The sequence below is a fragment of the Pezoporus occidentalis genome, unplaced genomic scaffold (genome assembly GCF_034315485.1).
Source record: "Pezoporus occidentalis ecotype Australia unplaced genomic scaffold, CSIRO_AGI_Poc_V1 ctg159, whole genome shotgun sequence".
NCBI lineage: Eukaryota > Metazoa > Chordata > Aves > Psittaciformes > Psittacidae > Pezoporus > Pezoporus occidentalis.
In genome coordinates, this window is record NW_026913415.1 from 2,634,730 (window position 1) to 2,662,552 (window position 27,823).

General features: G+C 45.8%; 2 protein-coding genes across 4 annotated transcripts in view; one reads left to right on the forward strand and one right to left on the reverse strand.

Moving 5' to 3' along the window:
* Positions 1-19,054, forward strand: part of SCAPER (S-phase cyclin A associated protein in the ER) — a 149,483-nt gene extending 130,429 nt beyond the window's left edge. For both annotated transcript variants that reach the window (XM_062612238.1, XM_062612239.1), the window contains exons 30-32: positions 14,090-14,281; positions 16,922-16,973; positions 18,614-19,054. In XM_062612238.1, the coding sequence (XP_062468222.1) occupies positions 14,090-14,281; positions 16,922-16,973; positions 18,614-18,708 (339 nt within the window). In that variant the 3' untranslated portion in view covers positions 18,709-19,054. The remainder of the gene's footprint in view (positions 1-14,089; positions 14,282-16,921; positions 16,974-18,613) is intronic.
* A 1,999-nt stretch (positions 19,055-21,053) lies between these two features.
* Positions 21,054-24,404, reverse strand: ISL2 (ISL LIM homeobox 2). 2 transcript variants are annotated; one of them, XM_062612046.1, is made up of 6 exons: positions 23,915-24,404; positions 22,734-22,923; positions 22,243-22,505; positions 21,862-22,145; positions 21,593-21,763; positions 21,054-21,476 (listed from the first exon to the last, which is right to left on the reverse strand). In XM_062612046.1, exons 1-6 carry the CDS (start codon positions 23,970-23,972, stop codon positions 21,360-21,362), a joined length of 1,083 nt encoding a protein of 360 aa, XP_062468030.1. In that variant the 5' UTR covers positions 23,973-24,404; the 3' UTR covers positions 21,054-21,359. The 2 variants fall into 2 exon arrangements, with proteins under 2 accessions (XP_062468030.1, XP_062468029.1); XM_062612045.1 differs by lacking the exon at positions 23,915-24,404 and having other exon boundaries at positions 22,734-23,482.
* Positions 24,405-27,823: the final 3,419 nt, after the last annotated feature.

Consider the following 27,823-nt stretch of genomic DNA (forward strand, 5'->3'; position numbering starts at 1 on the left):
CTTCTTCCGTTGTTGATCATCGTCAGCGTCCTACTAAAAATACAGACTTGGTCTCACAGTGAAGCTTTTCAAATGGGAGGCTTGAGCTCTTGGAAAGAGCTGCGTATTAAAAATAGAAACACCAGACTTGAGCAAGGAAAACAGATATCCATAGAGCCTGATAGCTCTTTTCATTTAGTATTTAAACAAACTTCAAATGAGTCAATAACTGATGTATTTCAAAGCAGATTCACATTATTCTTACAGTCAAATGTACACAGGTTTTGAAATGTTTGTAGTTCAAGTAATTCTTGTCCTCTCTAAATGTGTATTCCTTACTACAAACCTTTATCTGTTTTCATTCCCTTTGACCCTCAAAAAAGAAAAGAACAAATAGTTATTTGGAGTTTTCGGTGTGCCTTTTGTGATTGCTTTGCCTACCCACAGCAACAGAGAAATATCCAAACTGGCATACTGGAATAATGGAAACAAAATGTATTCATTGTTAAAAGAAATTGCAGTTTCCCACTTTGGAGAAGAGATAGATTCCTAAAAAGGTTATTTTACAGCCTGTCAACCTCAGTGTTGACCTTCTGTAGTAGCACTGTGATTTAAGTAAGTGAATTATTACCACTATACAGTCAAAATAATAAAAGCGCAATTTCCTAAATATTTCACATTCATAGAAGAAAATCTTCCAAGAGCATCATATGCCAGTCATTTAATGTGAGATAGGTTTGTCCGGTTTTATTACACTAGCTGTAAACGTCTCCAGATTTAGTTGAGTGGTGAATTAAAAAGGAAAGTTCCTTTCTCTCGCACAGCTTCGAGATTCGGATTTCACTGCCGTTTCCAGAAGCCCCCAGATCAGAGGGGGCCTCACAGTGGGTCCTACAGAGGTAGTGGCTGGGGTCCCAGTTAGTGTTTTCAGCATGGTTGGCTTTTGGTCCAGGCCCAAGTGATTCTGTCGGAGGGATGAGGACAGTGGATTCCTAAGGAATGCATTCCGAAGTGTTTTGATAGTGCTTGCTCTGTTTACTTTAGAAAGACTATGATTTCGCTGACTCTGCCCACATATGATATATTAGTAATATTCCTTTTCTTTTTTATGTTTTGTTTTAATATTCATAAAGCTTTTTCAGGGCAGCTGCCATCACTGAAGAGATAAATGCGCTCGGAAAGTGAAAATTTCAAAACCCAAAGAGTATTTCTTTAATGTTTTAAATGCTTTAACGTCGTTAGTCAAGCCTAAACTGCACTGTCTGTTTTGTATCGGCATGTGAACTTCTGTTTACTGCAGTTAGACAGCCTGTGTTCCACCACGCTGTAATCCTGCTGCAGCGGAGCTCGGCTTTATTGGGCATCTGCTTTGCCTGAAGTATGATGAAGGAAACTGAGTCTCTTTTTTTGGCCACCGTTGAATCTACTAACATATGAAAACAGGTCCCATGGTACTGAGGATAGACATGTAAAACTAAACTGCGTCATAAAAATAATGTCCTATCTTTCAGTGAGCCAGCCGTACTGTATCAGACTACAGGATTACTCTAATTAAAATGTTCTTGTTAATTTAAAATATCCTTCTATTTCATTACAGTTTTATTCCCTTCCATTGTTTGATTTAATTATTATAATGAATATAATTAGCATGTGCTGTCAGTTTGCCTCATTTGCATATTATATTGGATAATTGAATGTGGTCCCATAATTAAATTAACGTGAATGACAGGCAGGCGATTTGGCTTCTTTCACATTGCTGCATTGGGAATAAAAATCTTTCCATATTCATTGCAGTTAGTGAATGTTTTTCATAGGAGAAGTGATCACAAATTAGCTCCTCAGGCTCAGGATCTTGTCAGACAGGCTCCAAAAGAAGTTGCATTGTTCACGTATATTGTTGTGCATTTATTTAAATGAAAATAGCTTTTGTTCTCTCAGTCTTTGACACACACCGAGTTTCGAGGGCTCTAGAAGAACCTCCCTAACTCGGGGGATTTGCAGGATAAGGAACTGTATCGTTTGAAATTGTGGAACTAAACCATATTATTACTAGATTGCAAAACAAAAGCTGTGTCAGAGCTGGGTAAAAGTGTGTGCAGCTTTTAAAAGTTGGGTTATAAAGTGAGGGTTTGTAGATTGGAGTAAAAAACTTCTCTTGGACTCATCAGTGCAATTGGAAAACTTTGGATACACAAAATGTGTCCTTGAAGAAGGGATTTTATCCCAAAAGTTTGTCTTCCCGTTGCATGTCTAACTTACTTCTCTGTCACTATAAACCTTTTATCCCTAAACCCTTGTGTCCATAGGAATGGTATGTTCTTATTGTGAAGTTATAAATAATTGAAATGTTAATATTTAATAATCCATATGGTGAAAATAGAAGCACAACCGTAACTATTCTATGATTCTACAATTTAATAGCATCATTTGCTATATAGATGTGGAAAATGTATCGCAAAACGTGTTTCAGGCACACCAGGTCGCTCCAGTTAAAGGCATAAAGAACAGTAAGAATACAGGATATTTTGGGAGAGGAATTTCTCCTGTCTTAAAAATACAAAGCATCACACCCCAAGATCACAGGTTTAAACATTATGTTCAAAGAAATTAACCTGTGGTGTGAGAGGCACAGTTCTGAAAGGATCATGACATTTATGACTTGTTCCCAGCACAAAGGGAACTTGGTAGATTGTCCCCAAGAATGGCTTCATCCTGAGATTTCTGTTTCCCTTTTTTTTGTTAAATAATTTGATTAGAGTTTTATTTTCTTACTTCTTAGGATTTTCTTCATGTGGCAGTTCTGTCACAGCAGTACAATTGAACCCACTCACATACATACATATATACATGACATATATCCTAGCTGTGGTTACAAGTACTGCTAGGTTGTAAGGGACACTCACAAAGCAATCTTGTATTAAAAGTTACCTTCTGGGGGGAAATTACTTTGTGCTTTCGAGAGTCTTGGTGCATGTTGAGTTTCAGTACATGCCCAGTTGCCTCTAGTGTTCATGTGAAGAAAGAAAAATACTTTTGATATGGGAAAAATGGTGAAAATGAGAAGTTGACAGCAACACTTGGAGGAATGGTTATAAAAATCTTATGTGGAGTTTCCATGTGGGTTGTTTACTAGAGGCCATCATTAAACTTTCATTATTTCTGTTAACTTTTGTGGCTGTGGAGTGCCTGGATTCTGATCTGGTAGGTGGAGTTTTTGCAAATAGAGGAATAAAGATGCAGGAACTGGTAGTTACTGTATAGTTAATGTCCATATAAGTGAAGAGTATCTGAAATTACTTAATTCTGATTTTGTTCATTTCTTTGCAGAGGAGAGGTTTTTAGGAGCATGGATTTCATCTTGAGGTTGTGGCTTTAGTTCTTTAAACCTTTCAAAAAAGAAAACAAACCAAAAAACCCACAACCTTCTAAAGCTTTATAGGTTTGAACGAAAAATATGCCTGGTAAATTTTGTGGAATAGCTGATTTCGGCAAGTGAGTGATTCATATGAACTTGCAGTCTCGACTACCATTTAGGAGCACTTAAGCTTGTGAACAAAACAAATCCCCCAAGGATTAAATTCACCAAGTTCAAACAGAGTAAATTAAAGCAGACCTGTAACGTGTGCTTTTTCTCTATCAGCCTTCTGTAGTCAGACCACATAAATTCACTTAAGTGAACCAGTGGCCATTGGTGAAAAGTGGGGATGGCTCTTAGGCAATTTGTCAGACACCTTTGTTGTTATTTGAGCTTAGAGAAGAAATGTGTCTGTTTTTAAGAATGATCTACGACAAAGCAAATGAAATATGACAGAAGCATGTGGGACTGCGTATTTCCCACGTCTCATCTTATTGTATTTCTAACGTTCCAAAATGCATCACATAATCTTTTTTTTTAATCTTTTCTTTTTTGGAGAGGGTGTGTGGGATATGGGCAAAGATGTGACTTGAAATCAAGGGTATTCAGTTTCAGTTCATGATGGGTGGATGAATCCTGTAGGAGGGGAAGAGAGAGTGCATAGGAATTGATATAAGAAATGAATGCACTTGCATTTATCTTACTGTCTCAGTGTTACAGTGTAAACAGAAAAGAATAAACTTAGCTCCCAGTGTCATAAAAAGCCAGCACTTTGAACAACCTTAAAATACAATCTGTAACTAAAGGTTAGGGATGAAGAGAGAGCGACTGGCTAATGCCGCCTTCAGCCAGCGACGTTCTAATCTTATTCCTGGGTCAGGAATAAAAAGAGTTTGGAGGTCTCAGCTTAATCCCCAATGGACCTTTGTCCACATTGAAAAAAAACACCACAGCGTTTGGCATAATCCTGCTTAATAAGCAGTTTCTTCTCAGCTAAGACCTGGGCCTGGAACATTATGGGTTTGGCTGGTGGAGCTCCGCTGGCGGAGATGGACGCAGAAGCTTGCCCAGCGCCTGCCCTCGTTCTGCTCCTTCCCACCCAGCAGCTGGTCTCTGGGTCTCTCCTTTTCATGAGAAACTTCACACAGAAATTTAAAACAAAGTCTAAAGCCTGCAAATATTTAATCCGGCCTTGGGAGCTATTGTCTGCCTCGCCTCGTGTGTGAGGGAACTCCCTCTACTTCTCCCATAAACTGTAAGTTTTCCAAGGCTCTGCAGACCCACAGTGACTGTCCCCAACATCACTGGCCCCATGCAGAGAGGACGCCAGCCTGCTCTGTGTTCACAGCTTTGGGCTTGGGCAGTTGACAGTTGTTTTCAAGCACTTTGGATGCTGCTCTGAGGGTGGGAGCCTGTGAGAGGCCCAGAAAAGTCTCCAGACCCATTTCATCATGTTCAGCTCAAGTAAGGCTTGATTGGAGTGATACTGAAACATAAAATGCGTTAGATCTTGCAAAGTAAGTACTATGGAAAATCCTGCTTGTCTTTCCTCTCCCGTTAGTAGTGGGTAGATTATAGCACATTTTTTGTGGCAGAAAAGTACATGTCCCTGCTCTCTGACGCTCCTCCTCAGCCAGCTCGGTAACGTGTCCAATGGCTCAGTGTTTCACAGTCTTTTTTAGTGGATGATCAGATATTTTCACAAACCCTAAAGGTTTAAATAAACATAGATGTTTCTTGTGGAAGCCAGAAGACAAAATGTACGAGTGATAAAAAGTAATCTCCGGCTGTATTAGCTCAGTTGCAAGTAGGGTTTTGGAGAGTGACAGAAAAAGCTTGCTTCTGAAGAGAGAGAATGCTTTTTATGTGGTTTAGACTGTACTATTTTAATTATTCACACCTTCTGGGGATTTTGACCCAAACTAGCTGTCTTTTCAAGGCTGATGGCAGAAACCTCTGCCAGTAGTCTGTTGAGACTTCTGTTGACTCTTCCTGTTTCTTCTGCAGCCTTTAAGTCAAGAGTTTTCATTCAGATCAGTTGAGTTTCATCTGTGTAAATGAGTAAAGAATCATGCCCAGAGCAGCAGCTGAACTTTACAAGTGGTACGTCATCAAAGGTGAAGATTCACCTAAGTATGAAGATGATCCTTTGAAAGTAGTGCAGGGCTATGAGGGCTAATTCTAATGATTTCAGTGTAACACCTGAGGATTTGAGACGTGGCAGGATAGGGGGTTTATTTGAGCTTGCAGAATATGTGTATTTCTCAATACATTTGATGTATAATATTCTCGTCTGGTTATGAATTATTAGGCCAACACTTGCAGATGGAAATCTCCTGTGATGTTATTTTGGAGAATATGAAGTTTACCATTTTCTAGAAAGCAGTGATACCCTCCAATGTAACAAGGTGCTTAAGGAAATTATGAGCATTCAGCATGAGAGCAAGCTCACATGTTTAAACATTAATTTTTATGTTAGCATGTTAAATGCTAAAATGCTGTCATTTTTAAAGTCAGACTTTCCCCTAATACCTTTTCTAGTTCAGGCATTAGTTTACTGTTTTATCCTGTACCCTGGGCATGTGTTAAATTCACATGTAGCCTCATTGCATGTTAGAATAGTTTCCATTCTCCTTTCACCGCATTGTAATGGAGCTTATCTTTTACAGTATCTGTTTAATATTATTTACTTATTGTTGAATTTAATCTGTATGTACTTCATTTGTTACCTTATAATTAAGGTAACATGTTAATGCTCATTTGGGGGGGCATTTTTTCTCCCAAGAGCTTTATATAAAGAACTTCTTTATCTGGATTTCCCACTAGTAGCACTTTTGAGAAATAGTTCTACATCCTTCTGTCATCACTGTGCTTGCATTTGCCGTTATCCTATCCTGAATGTTCAAATGGCTCAGGATGATCACACAAAAATGGCTCTGAGCACCTCTGAATCTGTGTGCCTAAACCATAGAGCCAGCTCTAATACAGTGTGGTTTATAGGAAGACTGATGTTATTTCTGAACTCTGTTATCTCCTCTCTGAAGGCTTCTGTGTGATGTTAAGAAAAAAACCTACAAATTTTTGATACAGACAAAATTCTTATTTTTAAGTTTGAATGAAGCATTCTGGAACTTTTCTTTTTCATGGAAATGGTGCTCTGATTGTGGATAAATATTAGGAGGAATTTAGAACATTTCTTGCTCAGAGCCTTGCCAATAGTGGAGTTTGCAAACTGGAAAGAAAAGAGCTTGACCTTAAAACAGAAGAGCCTGAGTGGTGACATATTCTGCTGATTGAATACTAGCAGTATGAGATCTGTTTATATAGAAGCAAAGAAATAATGCAGATCTAACTTTGAAGAGAAACTCTGCACTACTAATAGAAAGACTTACTTCTTTTACGAAGTTATAAATAACCTGATATCAAACAGGAGGATTTAACTGTTTGATGGAACACTGTAGCTGCAGAGATTAGATGCACAGTTGCTGTTCAATAAAGTTACTAGTTGTGTGTACAAATTAGAATTGACATTTATATAAATGATAAATAAATAGAAAAGAAACATTAATAGCTTCCATACCAACAGTACAACGTTAAGACCCAAATGTTTGTAATGGTCATGGTCAAGTTTGGAACTGTAGGTCAGACGAGATAGTAGAAAAGGCAAGGAGTGCCCTTAAAGAACCATTAGCTTTTTAGTCTGAGTTGTTCTAAGAAAATTTCATCTGAACATGGAATACATCAGCTTAATTTCATAAAAATGAAATTCTGTTAAGAAGGATGTTTTTCTAGAAAGTTAATTCAGTTCGCAGTGATAATCACTGTATTTGCTTCTAAGCACCTAATGACTACACCATTTCATTAGCAGGTTTTTTTTCTCCAAGAGCTGGCAAAGGTTTCACTCCAGGAGGTTTTAATCTTTACAAAGTTATGATTCAACTCCATTTTCCTGTATCCATGTTAGCATAAGGTTGTCCCACGTTTCATTGGAGAAAAGAGCTACAACTTTGGTCAAAATCACTAAGAAATGCCAGCCTGACTGTGGAGCACTAAGAACGTTGTCATGGAGAGTTAGTCACGCAAGAGTGCTGCACTTAAATGACTTGTGAGGTTTGTTCAGATCTTGATGTTTGTGATTTCTGTGGCTACAGATTTCAGTTCTCTCCTTAGCAATCTCTCTCCTTTCTCTGCTAGCTTAAAGCAACAAGAAGCAATTTTTCCTTTCTTCTGTGTATGAAAGAAGCTGATAGGCTACAGAAAGCACCTGTAGGTCACGATATCGTCCTACTGTAGTGTTGCCAAGCAAGCATCCCTCTGCTACTGAGGAGACCTGGCAGCAAATGTGCAGTTCCAAGTGCTCTGATGGCAGCTGAGAGTTGCTGGGCATCTTGTCTACCTTTACCCTACCCTTACAGGTCTAGTTTGTGGTGTCTGTGCCCTAGTAGTGCCGTCAATACCAGCAATGCATTTGCTCTCAAAGTTTCTGCATTTTTATATTGCATATTTTAACAGCATAAACTGTGGCATAAGTTATATTTGTGAGATATAGCAAAAGGAATAGAAATAATAAGCAAATCATATGACCAAGGTAACTTCTAAAGACACTGTTTTTTTAAACCTTCTGATGTTTTTGTATAGTTGATTTCTGGAAGGCTGGCAAGTGGCTACTGGGAGAGATGTGTGAGAGTGTGCAGGCTGCAGTGAGCTTTTCTGTTCCTTGTGGTGTGGAAAGCACACCTGTACACCTCTGTGGTCAAAAGTGTTACTGGGGACTTCAGGGAACTGCCAGCTTAACAGAATGTAAGCTTTTGCAAAATCATTGCCCTAAATGGTAATGGGAAATCTGTGATAAAGGAAATCATGGGGCAGTGCAGCAACATGAAAATGAGAACTCAAATAAGTTGCAGGATCTGCTATGAAGAGTACCCAGGTACAGCGTTTCTTTTTGGTAACACTTAAATGATGCCTTCCAGGTATGTTTGTGAAACCTCTTCAGCAAGGCTCCCAAAAATGAAACAAAATGATGGAAGTACAGGTCCATGTTCATGACTTAGCTGGAGTTGAATCCTCTCATGTACCCTGTAGATCTCTTAAGGGCCAGCACCAGCTCTGTCCTCGAGCCCTGGGCTTAGAGGACCCCGGAACAAGGGGCTACCGTTGGTAGCCTTGTGCCATGCCAGAATGGACATGGCAAGTGTCTGATAGCAGATGCTCCATCTTGTTTAGTGGCTTCCTTTGATAGCCAGGGAAGCTGCTTTGGCCAGTTGAAAACATACCCTGTTTTGGGCTTGGACTTGATAACCTGACCACTGTCTTAGCTGTTTGGAGGAGAACAGCTTCTTGCCAGGCTTAAACCAACTGATTTTTAACCTGGAATACTGGGAGGAGCTATTTTTAATTGTTATTGAGGGGGGAGCAACCTTTGAGGGAATGAATAGCGTGGTAAATATTACTGACAGTTTAGACATGTGGTGAATGTCTTGTAGCTTTTTAAGTGTATGGATAATTTTCAGTAAGTGGTGATAATTAGTTCATAATATTATGATTCACTGGTCCAGTACTGTTTTAGTTCTCTGAGGGCTTGGCTTTCTGAATTAGTTGAATACTCATTTTTCAGTTTTCTCTTTTGCCTTTGCATAGACAGAAAGCTTGCTGCTGGCTTTCTGTTCTTCCTGACCAGAAAATTAAGCAGCCTCTTGGAAAGATAATTCCAGTGTTTTTGTGGTATATTCAGACAGAAATAACTGACATGAATGATGCCTTCCCAGAGGCATCTGCAAATGTCCAAGTGAAACAAGAAAACCTAAATCCATCACTAGAACTAGACTAAATATTGCTCTGAAAATCAGCACTCCCACTCCGCAGTAATCCTGGACTAACCTTATGTAGTGCACAAGGAGTGAAAAAGTTCTGGTCTGACACTGAACCTTTTTGGGGTTTGGGGATTCTTTTTTGTTAATTCTAATGAAATATCTGTCAATATTGAACATGAATGCATAGAAGCATTGAAAACCAGCTGTGATCATAATCTTTAAATCTCTGGAAAGCTGCAGTCGTTTTAAATTCAGTTAGTTTCTCGGGTTTTAAACGCTTTACATATGGAAAATGTGTAACTACAGCGTCCTCAAAAGTGCTGCTCCATGGTTAGTTCACAAGGCAGTTTGATTGAGCTGCTAGTTCTTGAAAACTTAGTAGCATGCATCGACATTACATCTCTAATTAGGGCATGAATATAGGAATGATTGGAATATATGATGTATCAGTTCACTGCAATTTGGTTAATGTTTGCTCAGTGACATAACAGTCATTCTTCAACTTCCTGGCTGACATTTTAGTGTTCTCAATGAAAAATCCTGTTTATTACTTACAGGATGGTTACAAACTGGGTTACCTGGTCATGAAGATACAGTTTCAATGACTAGGGGATTCTTAGTTTAATTTTCCTGTAGAATTAACCATGGACTTGGTAAGATTTTCCTTCTGTTACCATGGCTGTATCCTTGAAAAGACCTGGATCCTATTAGTAACAAAGATTTTATTATCCTGCTTTGATAAAAATTCATACATATGCATTTAAAAGTAATTGTAGTTTTCATTCATGATAAAGTACAGAGAAAAATCACATAAAAGACCAATATGTATATATGCAGTAGTAAATAGAATTACATTTACTTCCCCTTGCTGACTCTCATGTGAAGGTTGCCCCTGTGTCCTGCCCTTGCAGGCAAGGGAGGGTGTTGCACTTCTGTGATTCTCAGTCTGCAGGATCATCAGAAAGCTCTTCTGGGGCCCTTGGAGCTACACAGAAAAGTTAAGTGAAGTGAGCTACAACATTCCCTTTGCTACCCAGAGAAAAGCCATACCCAGGTTATTTGGCTCCACATTAGTTCCCTAGCAAAGACCTTCACTCCTGGGAAGATCTCCTTTGGATGGGGCCAGGAGGCAGTGCCAGGAGAAGACTGCTGAAGCTGTCGTGGTGGGAATACAGTGAAGAACTGCAGAATCCAGGATGGAATATCCTCCCAGCAGTCACTTCAGGTCTGTAGCCAGACACCCTACCTAAATGGCAGGGGAAGCCTTATCTCCCAGCAAAATGATGACTTCCCTTCACAACTTTATTACTATTCCATACTACAAGGAGCTTTTTAATTTTTTTGATTGATTGTCCTTTTTTATTGCTCAAGTGCTGTGTGGCATATTGCTGGCTTTTGTCACTGTAGTCTGTTTTGAAAGACTGACTTTTATACTGCTCAGACTTTCACAGCTAGAAGAATTGCAGCAAACAGCCAAGCAGTGTGCTGCGTAGCGAGTACTGGCCCAGGTAAACTTGAGGGGGAAATGGATTCCATCTAGAGACTTCAGAAATCATGAATCACCCTTTCCTAAGTGATAAACTTCAGAAATACCAGTACAGTGGAGCAGGATGGTTATTGCACCAGGGAGTGCAGAGTGCACTTTCCAAAGAGTCACCCAGGAGCATGGATTGCCTGGTAGGACAGAAGAGAGACCCTCTGGCGATTGGAGATAAAGCAAATTAGTGGGACCTGCAGAAGGCTATAAACTGGTGGGAGTGACAGAAGATAACTGATAGGCAACCTCCAAACTGTTGCTCAGTAAAAAGTACCCACAGGTCATCCCATTAGTCATTGTGCTGGACAGTCAGCTAGCGTGGGTTCGGCAGGCACAGCATGTGTGGTACAGGGAAGCTCAAAGTTCAGATGGAGACCAGGGAGGGAAAACTCTATTCTTAAAGGTGACTGTTAAAATGGGGTATTAGAGTGGCAGATACTGTGCAGCCTTGCTAACCATCAGCTTACACAGTGCAGAGGTTGCTTCAGTTCAGAGCAGAGAGGGATTTAAGGTACTGTGGCCTCTCATGTTCAGCAGGCTCTTACACTGAGAGCAGACGGTGCCATTGGCTCGTGCTTTCTGGTGTGCTAACCCTGAATCGCATCCTCATGCTCTGTAAGAGGGGCTTCACCTCTGAAAGGTGTCAGGGTCTCAAGTTGGGCTGGTAGCACAAAGGAAGACTTCATTCATTGAGCATGAAATAGCATTCCAGAAAATGTATTTGCCGTGTTCTCTTACCTGTATGCATAGTTTGGGTCTTCAGAGGAAGCAAAATCTTATCATGAAATATAGAAAACATTAATGTGGGTTGCCTGCTCTGGATAAATAAATAATAAACAAGTAAAAAAATAAGACTTGTACCAACTTGATAGGTCTCAATTCAGCAAAAGAAAGCCACAAGCAAATATTAATGGAACCTAGGCACATATCTGAAGTTAAAGCCCAGCTTAAATGCTGATCTGTACAGAAATGTGGTGATTTAATTAGGATCTTGTTACGTTTGACAGGCGTATCTGACTGCCAGGCTGGAGAGGGAGCAACAAGAAAAGCTAATTCTAGGTAAATGTGTCTGGATTCCAGTGTGTGGCAGGAGGAGGAGCAAGCTTTCTGCACTGGATTTCAGCGAGGAGCTTGTATCTCATATTAGAGCGTTTACGTAAGATGAATATTCCAGGCCTGCAGAGCTCCGTGGGATCATTATGCCAAATGACTGTTTAAAAATAAAACAAGAGAAGTCTTTGTCCACTGTAAAGAAGTCATACGCAAGGTTTTCATTTGTTTTCTCCTTTGTTCATCTGCTAAATCAAGTGCCAGAGTTCACTTTCTCCTCCGGTTGACAGTGAAACAAGGGATGTGTGCTCTGCTTGAGGTTTATTTGTTTGGGGCTTTTTTCCAGTAAGGGGTGACTCATGATTGTTTTCTTTATTTATTTTCCAGAGTACATTATAGAGTGTATCAGGTTTAGTGGCTGCATTAGTACAGTGAGCTGAAATCATTAAATTGTTTCCACATGTGATAAATACCGATTAAAATGACCAGCGCTCATTGTCTATATCTTCCTAGCTGTAATGTTGATAATACCATAGTAGTAAAAATGCTGAAAAGCAAAAGAGAATGCAGTAATAATTCTGTGGAAGCTGTTTGGGTGTCTGCACTGTTTGTTTTTGGCAAGGGTTCACTGGTTTTCCATGGCACTTTCAGAACAGGTAAAGGAAGTGAAGTGTGAAATGAAAAAGTCCCCAAAATTCTTTTCCTCTTCCTGTTCATCAAGTGAGCAGTGGCCATTAAAAAGAAACTGAGAATTCTCTTGTTCTCTCCCGGATCAGAAGTACCAGTTGTAGTTATTTTAGTACAGTTACAACTGATTTTAAGAACTTTCGCTTTTATAGAATTTACCTTTGAAAAACACAGATTTATAAATACCCGCTGTGATCATTTACAGTTCGATTCAGGAATTTTAAAATCCAGTCTGTACTCACAAACTCGAAGGGCAGCTCTTGCTTACAGGAGGTCCCGTAGCTAAGTTTAGAATTACCCAAATGCTTCAGTGATGTTTTGCTCAAAACACTGTCCGAATGTGTGCTGGATTTGCACTGTTTTGGCTGTCTTTTAAAAATTCCCCCTGTATTTAACGGCATTAAGACATTTCTACCAGTATTTTAAAGGTTTTCAATGTCTTTTTGGCTGGTGAACGGGGGAGTGCGGGGGGGGGGGGGGGCAAACTAATACTTTGTTGATTTCGTTTTTAAACTGAACTGCATTATCAGCTGAGTGTGTGCTCTGAAGGTATTGTTAAAAGTGCTTTGAAAACTTGTAAATCCCTGTAATTTATGTTCCTGTGGTCTCAACTACTTCTTTTTGTCCTTCTGGTTTTAATTTGAATGCAGTCGTGTCTGGGTGTGTACCTGTAAAATTGTGTTTTTCCAAGTACAATTTACAGTCGTGACCCAAAGTTTTACAGTGTTCTGACCTTATAGGAGCTTCCTCCTATGCCAAAAAGCCATCTTTGGGTCAAGCAGCTCTTTCATATTATAATTGTCTAATCAAGGTTACTTGGAACAGATCCGATTTTGGCATTTTTTAGTTTATCACAAAGACTTTATAAGAATATCAAGTAAATTGGAAAGGTTCCTTTGCAGGAGACAAGTAATAGCATTGCCTTATTTCTTCAGATGTACACAGTTGTAAACTTAGCCTGCTTCATGACAACAGTCCCATTTATCTAAACAATTCTCCTTTTAGAGTCAATGGCACTGATAGAAACTGAGATAAGAAATACAGATGGGAGGATCTTTCTGGGTCTCTCCTTACTGAAACTCCTTGCTGTGCAGCTTACAATCACCTTTTCTTTCTGGTGCCTGAGAATGCGGGGCAGACATCTACCATGAAACAGAGTCCTCTTTAATTGCCAGCGAGCACACTAGTGGAAGATGATCGAGCTTCAGGAGGGTCTTTACAGTCCTGGTGATCTCTTTCTTGACTGTTGTTTTTTTTTTTACCCCTTAAAGACACGCTTACTGTGCTTTTAAATGGCAGGGGTTGGGGATTGTTGTTTCGTAACTGTAACTCACAGAAGTCTCTTTGCTATCATTCTTTGTCTTTTGAGTGAAGGTATTATCTATTTTATTGTAATCTGCAGATTAATCCCCTTCTCTTTTGCTGTCTGGATGATACAGGGAAAAAGAAGTTTCAGAGCCGTATATTCTTTGTCTTCGGCTGCAATAAAAGTAACACATGCACAGCACAACAGCAGTTATTTAGACTAAATGTTATAAACTTTTCTTTTAGTATTTACTCCTCGGCCACGCTCATTTTTTTAGCGTGACTTCAGCACCCTTGGTGGGTAACAGGAAGAGAAGAGCAGATTGATCACGTGCCTTAATTTTGTGCTGTTTGTCTTTTCAGATCATTGTACAGTCTGGCCGTCACCCCACGGTGCTGCAAAAACTATGCCAGTTGCCTTTCCAGTATTTCAGCGATCCTCGTTTAATCAAAGTGCTCTTCCCTTCACTAATAGCTGCGTGTTACAATAACCCTCAGAACAAGATCATCCTGGAGCAGGAGATGAGTTGCGTTTTACTCGCCACATTCATTCAGGTAGCTGTTGCAGTCACATAACAGCGGTGTGCAGGAGGTTTTCTCATCTTTGCTCTGTGTGTGGAAATCATTTGGCTTAAGTAAAACAAGTAAACAGCATTGAAGTACTTTTGAGATTCTCTGCAGCGCTTCAAACCGCACATTATGCCTGTACTTGAGGCATCTTGTAACACTAAAAGGTTACCGAGCAGTCCAGGTTCTCCCCATCCTGTGCAGTGTGCTGGGAAAGTTTGGTGTGGGTCCTGCTATTGCAAGACAGTTCCAAAAATATTTTTTAAACCTGCTGCACATCTAGAATATCCGCAATCACTATATTAATGTGTTTACATACAAATGTACAGTTGTATACCGTGTACAATAGATTTACAGAGAGAACTGAACAGAAGTGTATATATTTTATGCAGAAAATACACAGAACATATGTTACCAGTCCAATCTTGCAGTCTTTACTTTTGACAGTAAGCCACCGAGGTCATGACGAATACTGCTTTGAGTAAGGCTTTACAGCATTTTTGTTCTCTTTGTCTCAGTTTATATGCCGTGCTTTATGTATCAGTTTTTATGTGTGCCTCATGTTTTCCTTACATTTTATTGACTGTTTCCAATAAATAAATGCAGTTTTCATAAACAGTCTACTATTAAAAAGTAATGTGCTTTTAGGAGTCTAGTAACTCTGTATCAGTCACCTGAAAGTTGCTGTTGTTGATACAGAAATATTAGTCAAACTCTTTTTCCTAGTGCTCTCCAGCTAGTCCAAGGGCAGGCTACACAGATTTGGGACATAAGGCACAAGAAGTAAATGTTTACTAGAAGTCTTTGTGTAACGTCAAACTTCTGAGTGCAGCTACTTTTTATCCTTTTAATATTAAAATAATTACATAGCAGTTTAAAAAAAAAGGAAAAGTTTGGAAGTTAGTATCTAAAGAATTTGCCATATAGTAATGACTTCTGGTTAAATACGAAGCTGTAATTCATCTGTGACTTTCTTAAAGTGAAACTGCAGATTTCAGTGTACTAGTTGCAGTAGAAAAAGATTAATTTAAGCATTACGAGTAAATGCAGCAAATTTAGCTTGGATTTTTTCAGGCAAAAAATGCGAGAGTGGAGGAGAGTGTACCCTGTAGAATGATTAAGGTTATTTTCCTTGATTTCTGTGCTATACGGGAGAGAATGGCATTTAAATCCCCAGTAGCTACAGCAGAGTGTTAGGTATATTTACAAGGATCAACATTATTAATTTGATTTCCAATTAGAGGTATATCTCAGGTGCCAAATCCGCATACTATTCTTGCAGGCTTTTAAAAAAGGCGTTATATTAAAATAGGGAAGATCCTCGTGTGCTGTAAAGTGCCTTTGCTGACCTCACCAGTACTTCAGTATTTTACCCATTTTAAAATCTAATCCCAAATCTTGCACGTGCACACACGCAGAGAGCGATTCTGAAAGGAAGCAGGGAACGCTCCAATCCCCGCAGACGTGGAAGAAACTTGCCTCTGTACTTCTCTTTCAACTCGCTGCTGTTTGTCGAGCAAATCTCTCATTTGCTTCAGTGGAAGGTTTGGGAAAGACGGTAAAATGTTTCCCCATGACTAGAAAATGAGATTCTTCCTGTGCCAGGGAATGCAAAAAGAAGTCCCATTTACGTAAAAGTTTGGTGGTGTATACGAATATAACACTTAAATACAGTGTGTTAAATGTGTGCAGCGTAAATCAAAGGAAAACGATTGCTGGATTTTGCAACGATGCACGTTGTACCTCGCTACCAGCAGATTTATTTCCATCATCTGAAGTTTGCATCATCCCGTCTCTTACTTCTGTTTCTAGTTGTGCTGAAATAATTAAAAAACATTTAGGAGTACCCAGGGTTTGCTAAACTCTATCTCTTGTGTCAAATAATACTGTCTGCTCAGTGAATACTTGAACAATAGACAGGATCCTAGAAGCCCTCTCTGTACTGGGGCAGCTGGCTTGCACAATCCTACGATGTTCCGAGTGAAGTCAGTGTCCTTGCTGACTCCAGACGATGCAGCTTCCCCTCCGATAGCAGCAGGGATCGCACGGCGCGCTGGGCAGAGATTAACTGGTTCCTCAGCTGGCTGCAGCATTGGCCAGAGTTAATCACCTCTGTGGAAGAACATCACTTACTCTCTGGAGATCAGGACTCCAGGGTCATCGGGAACCATAGCCGATGAAATTGGGATAATACAAGAATTTTCCAAGAGTGTATTTGGAGTTAGGAGCGTGAATCTAAAACACCTTTTGATTTAAAGAAATATATCTGTAGTAAATGTTCTCTTAAATTAAAGGTCATGATAATAACTATCTCTTAAAGAGATATTAAAACCTTGTTTTTTCTGTTGTGTATTAAAACGGGGGTTGGTCTTTGGCTTTTTTGGGGGGTGGGGGATGTTGAAAAAAGGTATAAATAAGTGTATAAAACCCCACTGTATATGACAGAATTGAAGTGCTGGCAGTACTCTGTAAGGAAATGTAGCATACAAGCCAAAGTTCGGTAATTTACAGATTTCACCAAGTCTTAGTAGTTTTGAGTGACCGTGAAGGCTTAAAAACGCTGTTTGAATTCCTCGGGTGTAAGATCTGAAAATCTGATGCCAGTTTGTTCTTTTCTTTCCCTCATAGGATTTTGCACAGAGTTCAGGCCAAACGGATAATCAGTTATCTCAGCAGAGGGGTACGTCTCCAATCAAATAGAAAAGGGTAGCAACTGGGTAACAAAATGTGTAGATATTATATTCTACTGTGATGAAAAATTTCTGACTCTGCATCATGAAGACATAGAGTAATTTACATAGAATAAGCTGCAACATGGTTTTACGGTTTGGGGAGAGCCTCCCTAACTTGCATTCTGATTTAAGCATACATGTCTTCCAGTCTGCTGCTCATTGTATCAGGCATTCAGACTATTAATCTTTACTAAATGCTATGCCATATCATGTCTTAAAATGTGATACCGTACGTGCACATATTTAATTAGCAGGCACAAAGGCTACCTTCAGAAGTTTTAGGTTGCAGAAGCCACGCAGCCATTGCCAACACACCCAGAGGGCCAGAACTCACTAAAATACCACCCTGTAGTTGTTCTGTAAAGTTTGTCAGTTCGCAGAGGAGTTGTGATTTCTTTTCCCCCCCTCCCCACTTGTTGTAAATACTGTGTAAGACGCAGTTAACCTCTTTCGGTTAAACATCTGAAAGCCTCCCAGCTAAGATGGCTGTTGCTTGTTAAACATGTCTGAAATTCAAGGGCCTTGATGGGAATCTGGTCTTGAGTCACTCATATTTTGCATGAAGTGCATCACTCAATTCATTTCCCCTTAATAGCAAGCAGAAGTCCATCACCATTTTGGTGTACATTTGGCAGAAGATGAGCAGTTCTAGGTCTAAAGCATTAGCATTGTGCTTAAAAATAAATTACGAAACACAAAGTTAACTTTGTGGAGATTTTTACTGTCCTCTTAGTCTGAAGCAGCCTTGTGCAGTGTCAGCAGCACAAACTTTCCAGGATTGTGTTTGCATGAGAATCTGCTCAAAACAACATCTAAAATCCAAGTGGAAAACTTTTTATTTTCACTGTTCAAACTGGATGAGCTTTTAAACAAAGATGACTATGTGGTGACATGTGAGTGTGATTTCTAAATATTCCCCTGTTGCAAAAAAGCTGGCTTACTGATACTATAAGCAGGATTGGTTTTATCCATTTTATCACTTGGAATGTGAACGCTGGTGTCCCCCAGAAAAACAAATGGGAGCAGTAACACTGCTGGGAATAGAAAATGCAAATCTCGGTGCCACGAAGGGTTGAACCCTGCGAACCCCTGCACGCATTGCTAGTCCTGTTCACATCGCCAGCAGTACTCATAGGAGTGAAAGCTGCCTGTGTAATTGTGCTGGGAGCTTTGGGGGAGTCAGGGAGCAAAACTCCTCCACAGCCCTTTGTGGAGGGAGAAGCTGCTAGGCAGAGGGAGCACCGCTGAGAGTGTCCAAAGTTGAGTGAGGCTGAGCTGGTCCCTGGGGGGTCCAAGAATATGAAGTGCATAAAGATGTATATAATGTTGCCATGCATAAAGCAGAGCCTTGTCCAAAAGCTTAAAGATCTCAGCCTTTGCTCATCAGAACCCCCATTTTTAAAGCTAAACCTCAATGTCCAGAGCTCTACAAAAGCTTCATCGCATGATCTGGGAAGATTTTGATAGGGAGAGAGGAGTAAATGATCTAGAGTATCTGGAATTGTCTGTGAACTCGTTATTCTTGGTTTCTTGCCATCTGATCTGAAAGAGGGAATAACTTGGTAATTTTTTGTTCTATCTTCAACAGAGAAATGTTTCACTTCTCAAGATTATCTTGAGCTGTCCAACAGATTCCCCCGGCAGTCCTGGGAAGAAGCTCGGCAGTTCTTCTTGAAGAAATAAGCGTTGTATTTGGTTTTACAGTCCCTAGCGTCATCATGCTGCCCCGTTCCTGCTGACTCCCTTCTTTACAAGGCTATTCCAAAACGGTTTTGATACTCTGAATACTTATGCTGTAGATACATAATTTGCACTATTTATATCATAAGTACTGTAGATACTTTTGAGTTCTGTTTTGTAATTTTGATAATTTGAGTTTATTTTGTTCACGTCTGCGATGTGATGATGATTTGGGTAGCTTCTACCCTGTGATGTGGAGGTGCGTGCACTGCGGAGCTGCTCAAGTAAGGTTGCCGATGGAAGAAAACACGTTCTCTGTATCTTGTAATAAAGTAACTTATTCTGCCCGAGCTGTGCGTTCCGCGGTGCCACTGTCGGTGTGTTTGGGCTGCCGCTCGCGGGGATGCCGGGATGTTCGCAGGGATCCGGCGCCCGCAGCGTTCGTCAGCGCTGGCTCCGAGGAGAGCTCGCGTTTAAGTGCGGGGATCCGGGCGCGCCCCCGCTGCCCCCCGCGCGTTTCTAACGTTTCCGTGCCGCTGAACGCCGCCCGTTCTCGAGCCGCGCCGCTGCGCGCTTACACGGCGCGTGCCTCCGCCAGGAGCGTTTCCCGCGCGCGCGGCTCGGCTCTGAGGGGGCGCGAGACGCCCCGGGGGCCCTGCGCGGCGGGGACGCGGCTCCCTCAGGGCGGGCTCGCGCCGATCGCGGGGTGCCCACGGCCGCGGGGGCAGGGGCTGGAACCGTCCCCGTTTTCGCGGCCCTCTCGCCGGCCCCAGCGGCCGGGCCAGGTCCGGCCCGATCTGCACCTGAGCCGGCGGCGGCAAACCCGAGGCCACCCGCGCCTGCCTGAGGCGCGAGCTCGGGTCCCCCGGCCGCCTCCGCGGAGCCGGTTTTACGGCCTGGGCGGCCCCGCTCCCGGATGGCGGACACTGCTTGCTTCAGACCAGGCCCCGGAGAGCGCGGAGAGCCGAAACCTGACCCGGCCGGACGCAGGTAACGGCGGGGGCCGCGCCGCGGGGTTGGGGGGGGGGGCGGGAGACCCTTTTCCCCACCTGCCTCGGGCCGGGGGCCGCACCCCGGGCGGCAGCAGAGGCGCCCCCGACTGCGGCGGCCTCTTCGCCGCTCTCGCTGGCACGTCCCCGGCAGCCGGGATGCTGCGTGACCCCCGACGGCAGCTGCGGGTCGGCTCGGCTGAGGGCCCAGCTCCCGCACACCCTCAACCCCTCGGTGGTGGTGGAGCCGTCCCCTCCGCGGTGCCTTGCGGCCCGGGGTGCTCGGGAAGGGCCCAGCTCTCCCCCGCCGCCTCCCCGAGGCTGCGGGACCGATTGCCCTGTGATGGGGTCGTGGGGGCCGTTCGTCGTGGTTTAGGGCTGCACGGGCCTGCGGTCCCGCCGGGACCCGGCCTTGAGCGCATTCCCGCCGGGGTAACGGGGAGGTAGCGGCAGCCGGGGCGGCCCCCTCCGCGCTCCCAGGTGATGCCAAAGGCAGATAAGGAGCCGCTGCCTGAGTCTAGACGGGGAGGATGAATACACGCGAGGGGACGGCTCGGCTCGGCTCGCCGCCGCCCCCGGGGAGGAGGCGAGGCTGCCCCGCACTGCGGCAGGTGCGGGCACGACCCGGTAGAGCCCGGGGGCTGCTCCGAAAAAGAAACCTGCGCTCCGCCTCCCCAGCTATAAATAAGCGGCCCGGGGAGGGAAAGCCGATTAGAGCTGTGCGGTGAGGCCGTGCAGTCAGCTCCGCCCGTCCTGACTGGCACCCCGATCCGCACCCCGCTCTGCTCCGCGCCCCATCTTGCGACACGCTCGGCTCCGCGCCCCGCTCTGCTCCCCGACCTGGCCGGCAGCGCGGCTCAGCGCAAGGGGAGCGCCTTCACCGTTCTTCCACGCCTTTTTATTCGTTTCAATCCTTTCCCTTTCTTTCTTTCTCTTTTTTTATTAAGTCCAAAATATTTAATCCCACTATTCAACCGCTGACTCTGACAATAAATAACAATAACTTACTTTTGTTCGTTAAAGGCTCAAACAATCCGTCCTCCGTCCATTGATAAGTTAACATTAGTACTGGTTTCCCCGTTTAAAAGTCTCTTTTCCGTGTCCCGTCTTTCCAGCGATCGTGCGGGGCCGGGCGCCGGGGCCCGGGAGAGGCATCGGCGTGAGATGAGGCTGGACGGAGCGGCTCCGCGGAGGGGAGGGCCAGGCCGGCTCCGCGGTCGCGGGAAGGCGCGGAGGCCGGGGAAATCTCTTCCCCGTTTTGTGTTTCTCTTTTTCCTTTTCCCTTTCAAAAACGGAAGAAAAGCCGTCCCCGGCGCAAGCGGCGGGCGGGCGAGGTAGCCTGTCACCATGCCGGGCTCCAGCGGGGAAATCCGCGTTTCTTTGGGGAAAAGAAACATCGAAATCCGCAGGGAAAAAAAAAACAAAACCAAAACAACAAAATAACGAAATAATGAGGGCAAGGGCTCTCTCTCCAGTCTGGTGAAGGCAGCGAGGATCCCGGTGCTTTTTTGGCCGTCAGTAACACATTTTTTGTTTGTTTTTAAATAAGAATAATTAAAAAACAAAGGCGTTTGTCCGGCGCTCTGGGAGCGGCCCGGGGCCGGGTGTCTCATGCAGGGAGCGCAGGCATGCGGAAGTCCCGCGGCGGCGGGCGGCCGGGCCGCCTCACGTCTCGGCCGGGCTGGGCACCATGCTGTTGGGGGTGTCGGGGAGCTGGGAGGACAGCGAGGTCACGTCGCTGCCGGAGGAGGTGCCCAAGGAGCCAGACTCTGAGAAGGAGACCTGGGGGAGCAGCGGTGGTGAGAGCGTGGCGCGGGCCCCACCGCGCCCCCTCCCCATCCCGCAGCTCCCCTGCCCGCCCCCCGCGGCCCGGCGCGGCGCGGTGCGGTGCGGCTCACCAGCTGCTGGAAAGCGGCGGGTTGCTCCAGGTCGCTCTGCAGGGCAAACTCGCTGAGCGCCTTCCAGGGCGGTTGGTAGGTCTGGACCTCCACGGCGCTGCCCTGCACGGCGCTCTCGTGGCGGATGGGGCTGCCGGCCACCAGCGGTGTCCCGGTGAGGCCCTGCAGGCTCTGCGGGCACACGGGGCTTCAGCGCGGCTGCCGCCAGAGCCCGCGGCCCGGGGCAACCCTCCCAACATCCCTCCCCGGCGGGACGGGCGGGCTCTCACCGTCTTGTCGCTGTGCTGCTGTTGCTGGAGCTGCTTCATGAGGATGGACTTCTTCTTGTCCTTGCAGCGCTTGTTCTGGAACCAGACTCGGATGACGCGGGGGCTGAGCCCTGTCATCTCCACTAGCTGCTCCTTCATCAGGGCGTCGGGGCGCGGGTTGGCGGCGTAGCAGGTCCGCAGCGTGTGCAGCTGCTTCTCGTTCAGCACCGTTCGCACGCGGGTGGTCTTCTCCGTTGCCTTGTGCGCCGGCGGCCGCGGGACAGGCGGCCGCCCGGGCACCGGCTCTGAGGCGGTCAGGGAGGTAACACACCGTCAGCATGGCCGCCCGCCCGCCGCAGCCCTCCCGTCCCCTGTCGTCCTGTCCCTCCCTCTCGCCGGTACCTGCGAGGTGTGCGGCGGCGGCGGCCGGCGGCAGCGCGGGACTGCGCGGCCCGCGGCCGGCGGCGCCGTCGAGGGGCGGCCCGTGGTCGGCGCGGCAGAGCAGGTCGCGCTCCCGCAGGCAGAACTGGTCGCCAGGCAGGAGCTGTCGGCCGCAGGCTGCGCAGCGGAAGCACTCCAGGTGGTAGACGTGGTCGCGGGCGCGCATCACCAGGTCGCTGCTGCTGAAGGCCGCCCGGCACTGGGCACACTTGATGCCGAAGAGCCTGCGGGGACGCGAGGCACTGTCAGGGACCCCGGCCGCGCCGTCGGGCGTCTCCGGGAGGCGCCGCGGGGACGGGCAACGGCCGACAATCAGGTTTCCGTTTGGGGGAAATTCAGGGTCTTAAGGGGCTTTTGTGCTTTTTCAAGTTTGCGTTCGATTTTTATATATATACATATATATATATATATATATATATACACATAACGAGTGTCGGCACATTCGGGGTCACCTGCTGTAATCCCGCTTGCAGTAGGCCTTGCCGTCGCGCAGGAAGCATGTGCAGGTCTCGTCCAGGGGCTGCCCGCACTCGGCACACTTGAGGCAGGCGACGTGCCACTCCAGGTCCGGCGACACCCGCAGCAGGAAGGGGTCCTGGATGCGGCCCCCGCAGCCCGCGCACAGGGCCAGCCCCGGCCGCCCTGCCGGGAGCGAGCGGGGCACAGTCAGGGGCAGCAATGAGTGAAAGCAGAAGTGCCAGGAATTAGGGAAAGACACTTTTTTTGTTTGTTTTATTTTTGACTTTTCTTTCTTTTTTCTTTTTCTTTTTTTTTCCAAATACGGAGACAAAAAGACAGAAACATGGAGAGAAAGAAAGGACACAGGAAACGAAAGAGAAAAAAATAGAGCCGGAAAAGAAGAAGAAACTTGATCGATGGAAATAAATGCAGAAAGAGACATAAAGGTAGAATTTCGGAAAAGGAAATAAAAGCAGAGTTATTAAAACAAAAGCTGAGGAAAAACTGGAAGAAATAAAGAAGAAGAAATAAAGAAAAAGAAATGAAAACAGAATGATGGAAAGAGAAATAAAACCAGCCAAAAACCCAGAAAGAGACAGTTAAAATGGGAACATGGACAAATGAAAACAGTAAGAGACAAGAAATCAAAGGAAGATAAATAAACCTGGAAACAAAACAAATCCAGAAGAATCGAAAAAACAAGAAATAAATAAAAACGAAAAGAGAAATTTAAAAACGAAAAAAAAAACAACCCGAAACACGGAAAGAGAAATAACGCAGGTCGGGAAACGGGGAAGGAAAGAAAGAAAAAGCGGAGCGAAGGAGAGAAAGACACGGGAGGGAGCAGCAGTAAGACCCGAGATCAGTAGCGCAGACAGCCGAAGGGACAGGCATTCGGTAAGAAGCGGAGCCAGCGTGGCCGGCGCGCGAGGGGCACAAACGGGAACAGAAGCACCGGAGATGCCACGGGCCAAGCCGGCAGCCGCCCTCTCCCAACACGGTGCCGCAGCCCTTCCCGGCGCTGTCACGGCGCCCGCGGGTCCGGGGCGGCACGACGGCCGCAGGTCTGCCCGACGGCAGCGGCGGCGCGGCAGTCAGTCCCGCAGCGCTCCGCGGCCGCTCAGCCGCGCCCGCCCGCCCCAGAACCGCGTTGCCTCGCGCGGCGCACACTTACTTTTGGAGGGCTCTCCCATGGCGCCCGGGAGCGGCCGCGGGAGGAGGATGTCCACCATGCGGGCGGCCCCCTGCGCACCGGCAGCGATGCGGGATGCGGCGCCGCCGCTCCACCACTACCCGCGCCGCGCGGGGCGGGGGCCGCGCCCGCCCCCCCGGGCCCGCCCCGCCGGGCCGCGCCGTGATGTCAGCGCGCACCGGCCGCGGGGAGGGCGGGGGGGGGGGGGGCGGCGCTGACCTCACCGCGCGGCCCCCAGAGGCGATTGGCGGCCGCGGGTAGGGCGCCCGCGGATTGGCCGTGGTGAACAATGGGCGCGCGGTGGCGCGCGGAGCGGTGCGGAGCGGCGCGGACTCCCCACGCCGCCCCGCGGGATGCCGGCCTGGCGCGGCCCGACGCCGGCTCGGACGGGGCGGGTAGCTCTGCGCGCCGCGGAAGGAGCTCCTCCACGGGAGCGGTGGGTGCGCTCCTCAGCGCCCTGCGTCCCGGGCAGCCGCGGCACCAACCCGGCCGCCGGCGGGACCCCCAGCCACCCGGCGTTGCACCCAGCGCCGTGCGCACCGGTCCTGCGCGCGGAGGGACAGCGGTGCCGGCAGCCCGAGCCGGTGGAGATTCATTTCAGCTTTCCTTCTTCCCGTCTTCCCTGTTCTTTTCCTTGACTTTTAATTAGCCTTTTATTTTCTCCTTCTTTTATTTCCCTTGTTCTGTTCTTTGCCCTCTCTTTCACCTTCTATTTCGTTGTCCCTCACCCCCGCTTTTCAACGTGCCGCAAGCAGGTGCCCGCGGCCGGGCACTGCGGGACAGTGCCCCGCTTTTCATGGAGGCTCACCCCCACGGCAGACGAGACAGGGATGTCTCCACAGGGAGCTCTGTGGCGACCGCCAGCTCAAAGCTGCGCGCCCGCGGTGCGATTCACTGCTGGAGGGGGCGTGCGCGGGAGGGCCGCTCCGACGGACGCGAACGGGACCGCCGGCATTGTCGGGCGGCTGTCCCGGGCAACAGCTCCGTGATGAGTTGAAGTTACGGGGAAAAATAGTATTTTACCGCATTTTCGCGCACCTGATCCCATGTTTCTTCTACAGCTGAACCTTTCCCATTGTTTTTTTAACCTTTCTATTCATTTTTCCTCCCTCTTTACCACCAGTCTCTATGGGCTTCCTGTGCATTAGCAGAAAAATAGGGAGACCACTTAAGTGGCCTTTGGCTCGGTTTTAAATTCCCAAAGACTTCACAGCGTAGCAGCACGAGTAGCTCAAAAGGTCCAGGAAAGCTTGTAAGTGCTGGAATTGAGACTGCTGCTGTCCTGGGGCTTTGGTCCTGCCCCTCCTCTCCACACAATTTATCTTTTGTATTTTACTCACAGAATTTGATAGGCATAGGCCAACCTGTATGGCTTGGGAAGGACATGATGACTTTAAATTTTGGTTCAGAAAGGTCAGACCGTGCTCATTTTGCTCGGAGAAGGGAGGCAGGATGAGTTTTCCAGCTGAAGCACTTATTTTTTGTACAAGTCAAGCTCCCTGTAGGTATGAAACCCCAGAAGCTGAGGAGGGGGAGAGGACAATTTGGGTAACTGGCTATTTGACTATTTGATCCACTCTCCTCTGCCTGACCACAGCCCCTGCTACACCTTTGAGAACCCCAATTATTGAAAGCAAACATTAAAGTTTGCACAAGAGCCAAGGGGGTAAGCAGGAGGGCATTTGGGGTACCCACTTCAGCAGGGGCGTTTGTCACCAGGGGATTTTGGCATCTCTGCCTGCCTCTGCATGTGTGAAGGTGCGGCATGTGTGGCAATGACATCCTCAGGGCAGGGTGAGTCCACGTGTCCCCCGCCTGTGTGGCAGTGGCAGGGTGGCCATAGCGCCTGTTGGGGTTTGTGGTGTGACTGCTGCCTGCTGTTACTGTGGCTCATTTGCCAGCAGCAGAGCTGAGCTGGGAGGTGAGTGATGCAAAGGGAATTGGAAAAGTTTGGCTGGCTCTTCAGACTGGGGTGACCCCATGGGACGGGTGATGGGAACCTCCACAGCACTGCTGTGGCTGTGGGCACAGGGCATTGTGCCCATTGCTGGGTGCCTGGCAGGGAAGAGGGTGACTTCAGCCTGAGCTGGAATCCACGGAGTCCTGAGTGAGTCAGTATCTGCATGTGTTAACAATAAAATACAAAAATAAAATGTCAGAGTGATAGGAGAATAAGACACGTCTAAGAAAATAGCAGCTTGGCAGGGATGCTCAATGTTGCATCACCCTTTTCTCACTTGAGGGCAGGGTCCTCTATGCTATCCCAAACCTCCCACCAGTTTAGGAATAAGAAAGGTTACAGCCAAGCCAGCTAAACTTCTCTAAACCGGCACAAAGCTGTGCTGCAGGCACTCACCTGCAGGAGTACAGAGCAGACACCCGGCAGGAATGGTGGAGCTGGACTCGGTTTGTGACCGGGCAGGTAGGAACAGGGTGGGCAGTACTGCACAGGCACTTTAGTAGAAAACTGCAAAAAAAGACTAGCCAGGGAAATGCCGAAAGCCCTGAACCTCTATGTGATGCAGGAAAAACTTGAAAATGGCTACACGTAATGGCAACAGGCATAAACCCAGCCCAGGACCACCACCATTTACAAACAGGTTAATTGTTGGTACCTTTGAAGGGGAGGAAGGGAAAGCACATCATAAAACTTTAGAACAAGTCAGCTCAGGAGGGAGCTCTGGAAAACTGCTTTCAGGTCACTTGGAACTGCTGGAGGTATTTGCTGGTCAAAACCAAACAGAATCTCCTGCCACGCTAATTCCTCCTGCTGTCCTCCACCCAGTGTCCAGTTCTCAATCCCTTTCAGAGCAATTCAGGTTGGGTTGGTGCGAGAGCTGGCAGGGGCTGCCTGGCTTCGGGGGGAGGGCAGCTAACAGCACTCCCCGCTCTCTGCAGAGCAGCTCTATGGGGTTTCCTCCCAAATAGAAATACAAGTTCCCTCTAGAAAGGGGAAAGGGTAACAATTTTTTTTATTTGCAGCAGATTGCAAAGGCAGTAAATGCTGATTCTTTCAGAGCCAGCCACGGATTAAGTCCATTATAAAATTAAAACAGATGGAATGCAATTTCACTTACATTACAAAAAAGGACAGGAACCATCTGCAATAAGATTTAGCATTGCAAAGCTATTGTTATCATGTTACCATTAAAACCTTTGATGACGGGTTTTCTTTTCTTTCATAAACTTGTTCATATGAAACAAATGTTTTATTTATCCATCTTCCTAAGATAGCCATATTTAATTTACAAAGATGACATCTCTCAAAAAACCAGACAGCTCTTGGTTCTAACATAACATGTAAAAACAAAGAAATGGTGTAAAACTCCCAATGTCAAACCACTGGGACTTGCATAAGGAGGATGTAGCAAAAGGAGAATTCCCTATCCATTTTTCCTCTAAAAACCATTTCCTTGTGTTTGGGGACAATGTTTGATACTGAAAATAGATAATTAATGAGATAATGGGATAGTGCATGTCACCTCCTGTCCAATGGGATTATCTGATGGCTAATTATGGACAGATTGTGATTAATGTGATTATGGATTGGATATTAATCTGATTCTGGCTTGATCTAGTTATGTTTTAGTCTGCTCCAAATGGTTAATTGGATCTGAGATAATAGAAATGCAGCTTGCACCAGATTTTGCCACATCAGTTGATGAAGTATCTTTTGATCTGGGTGGGTTGCAAACAATAAATTATTTACAGCTGTTGAGAAAATGACTCTTCCTTAGAATGTAGTCATTCATTTTATTTTCGAGAGCCTTTGAAAACAAAATCAATATCCTTTCTAAAAGGAGATGTTGACAAAAGAAAGGCACGTACATAACTCACAAACAAATGTGACGAAATTAAACAGTGGTTAACCCGGTGGCCTAATGTCTGGTG

Excerpts from the sequence above, each read along its gene's own strand:
- ISL2 (XM_062612045.1), bottom strand. The coding sequence starts at position 23,182 with ATGTCTCTTTCTGCATTTATTTCCATCGATCAAGTTTCTTCTTCTTTT. Across the intron at positions 22,506-22,733 it reads TGCAAGCGGGATTACAGCAG|GCTCTTCGGCATCAAGTGTG; the intron begins GTGACCCCGAAT and ends GCGTCCCCGCAG. Across the intron at positions 22,146-22,242 it reads CGCCGCCGCACACCTCGCAG|AGCCGGTGCCCGGGCGGCCG; the intron begins GTACCGGCGAGA and ends TGACCGCCTCAG.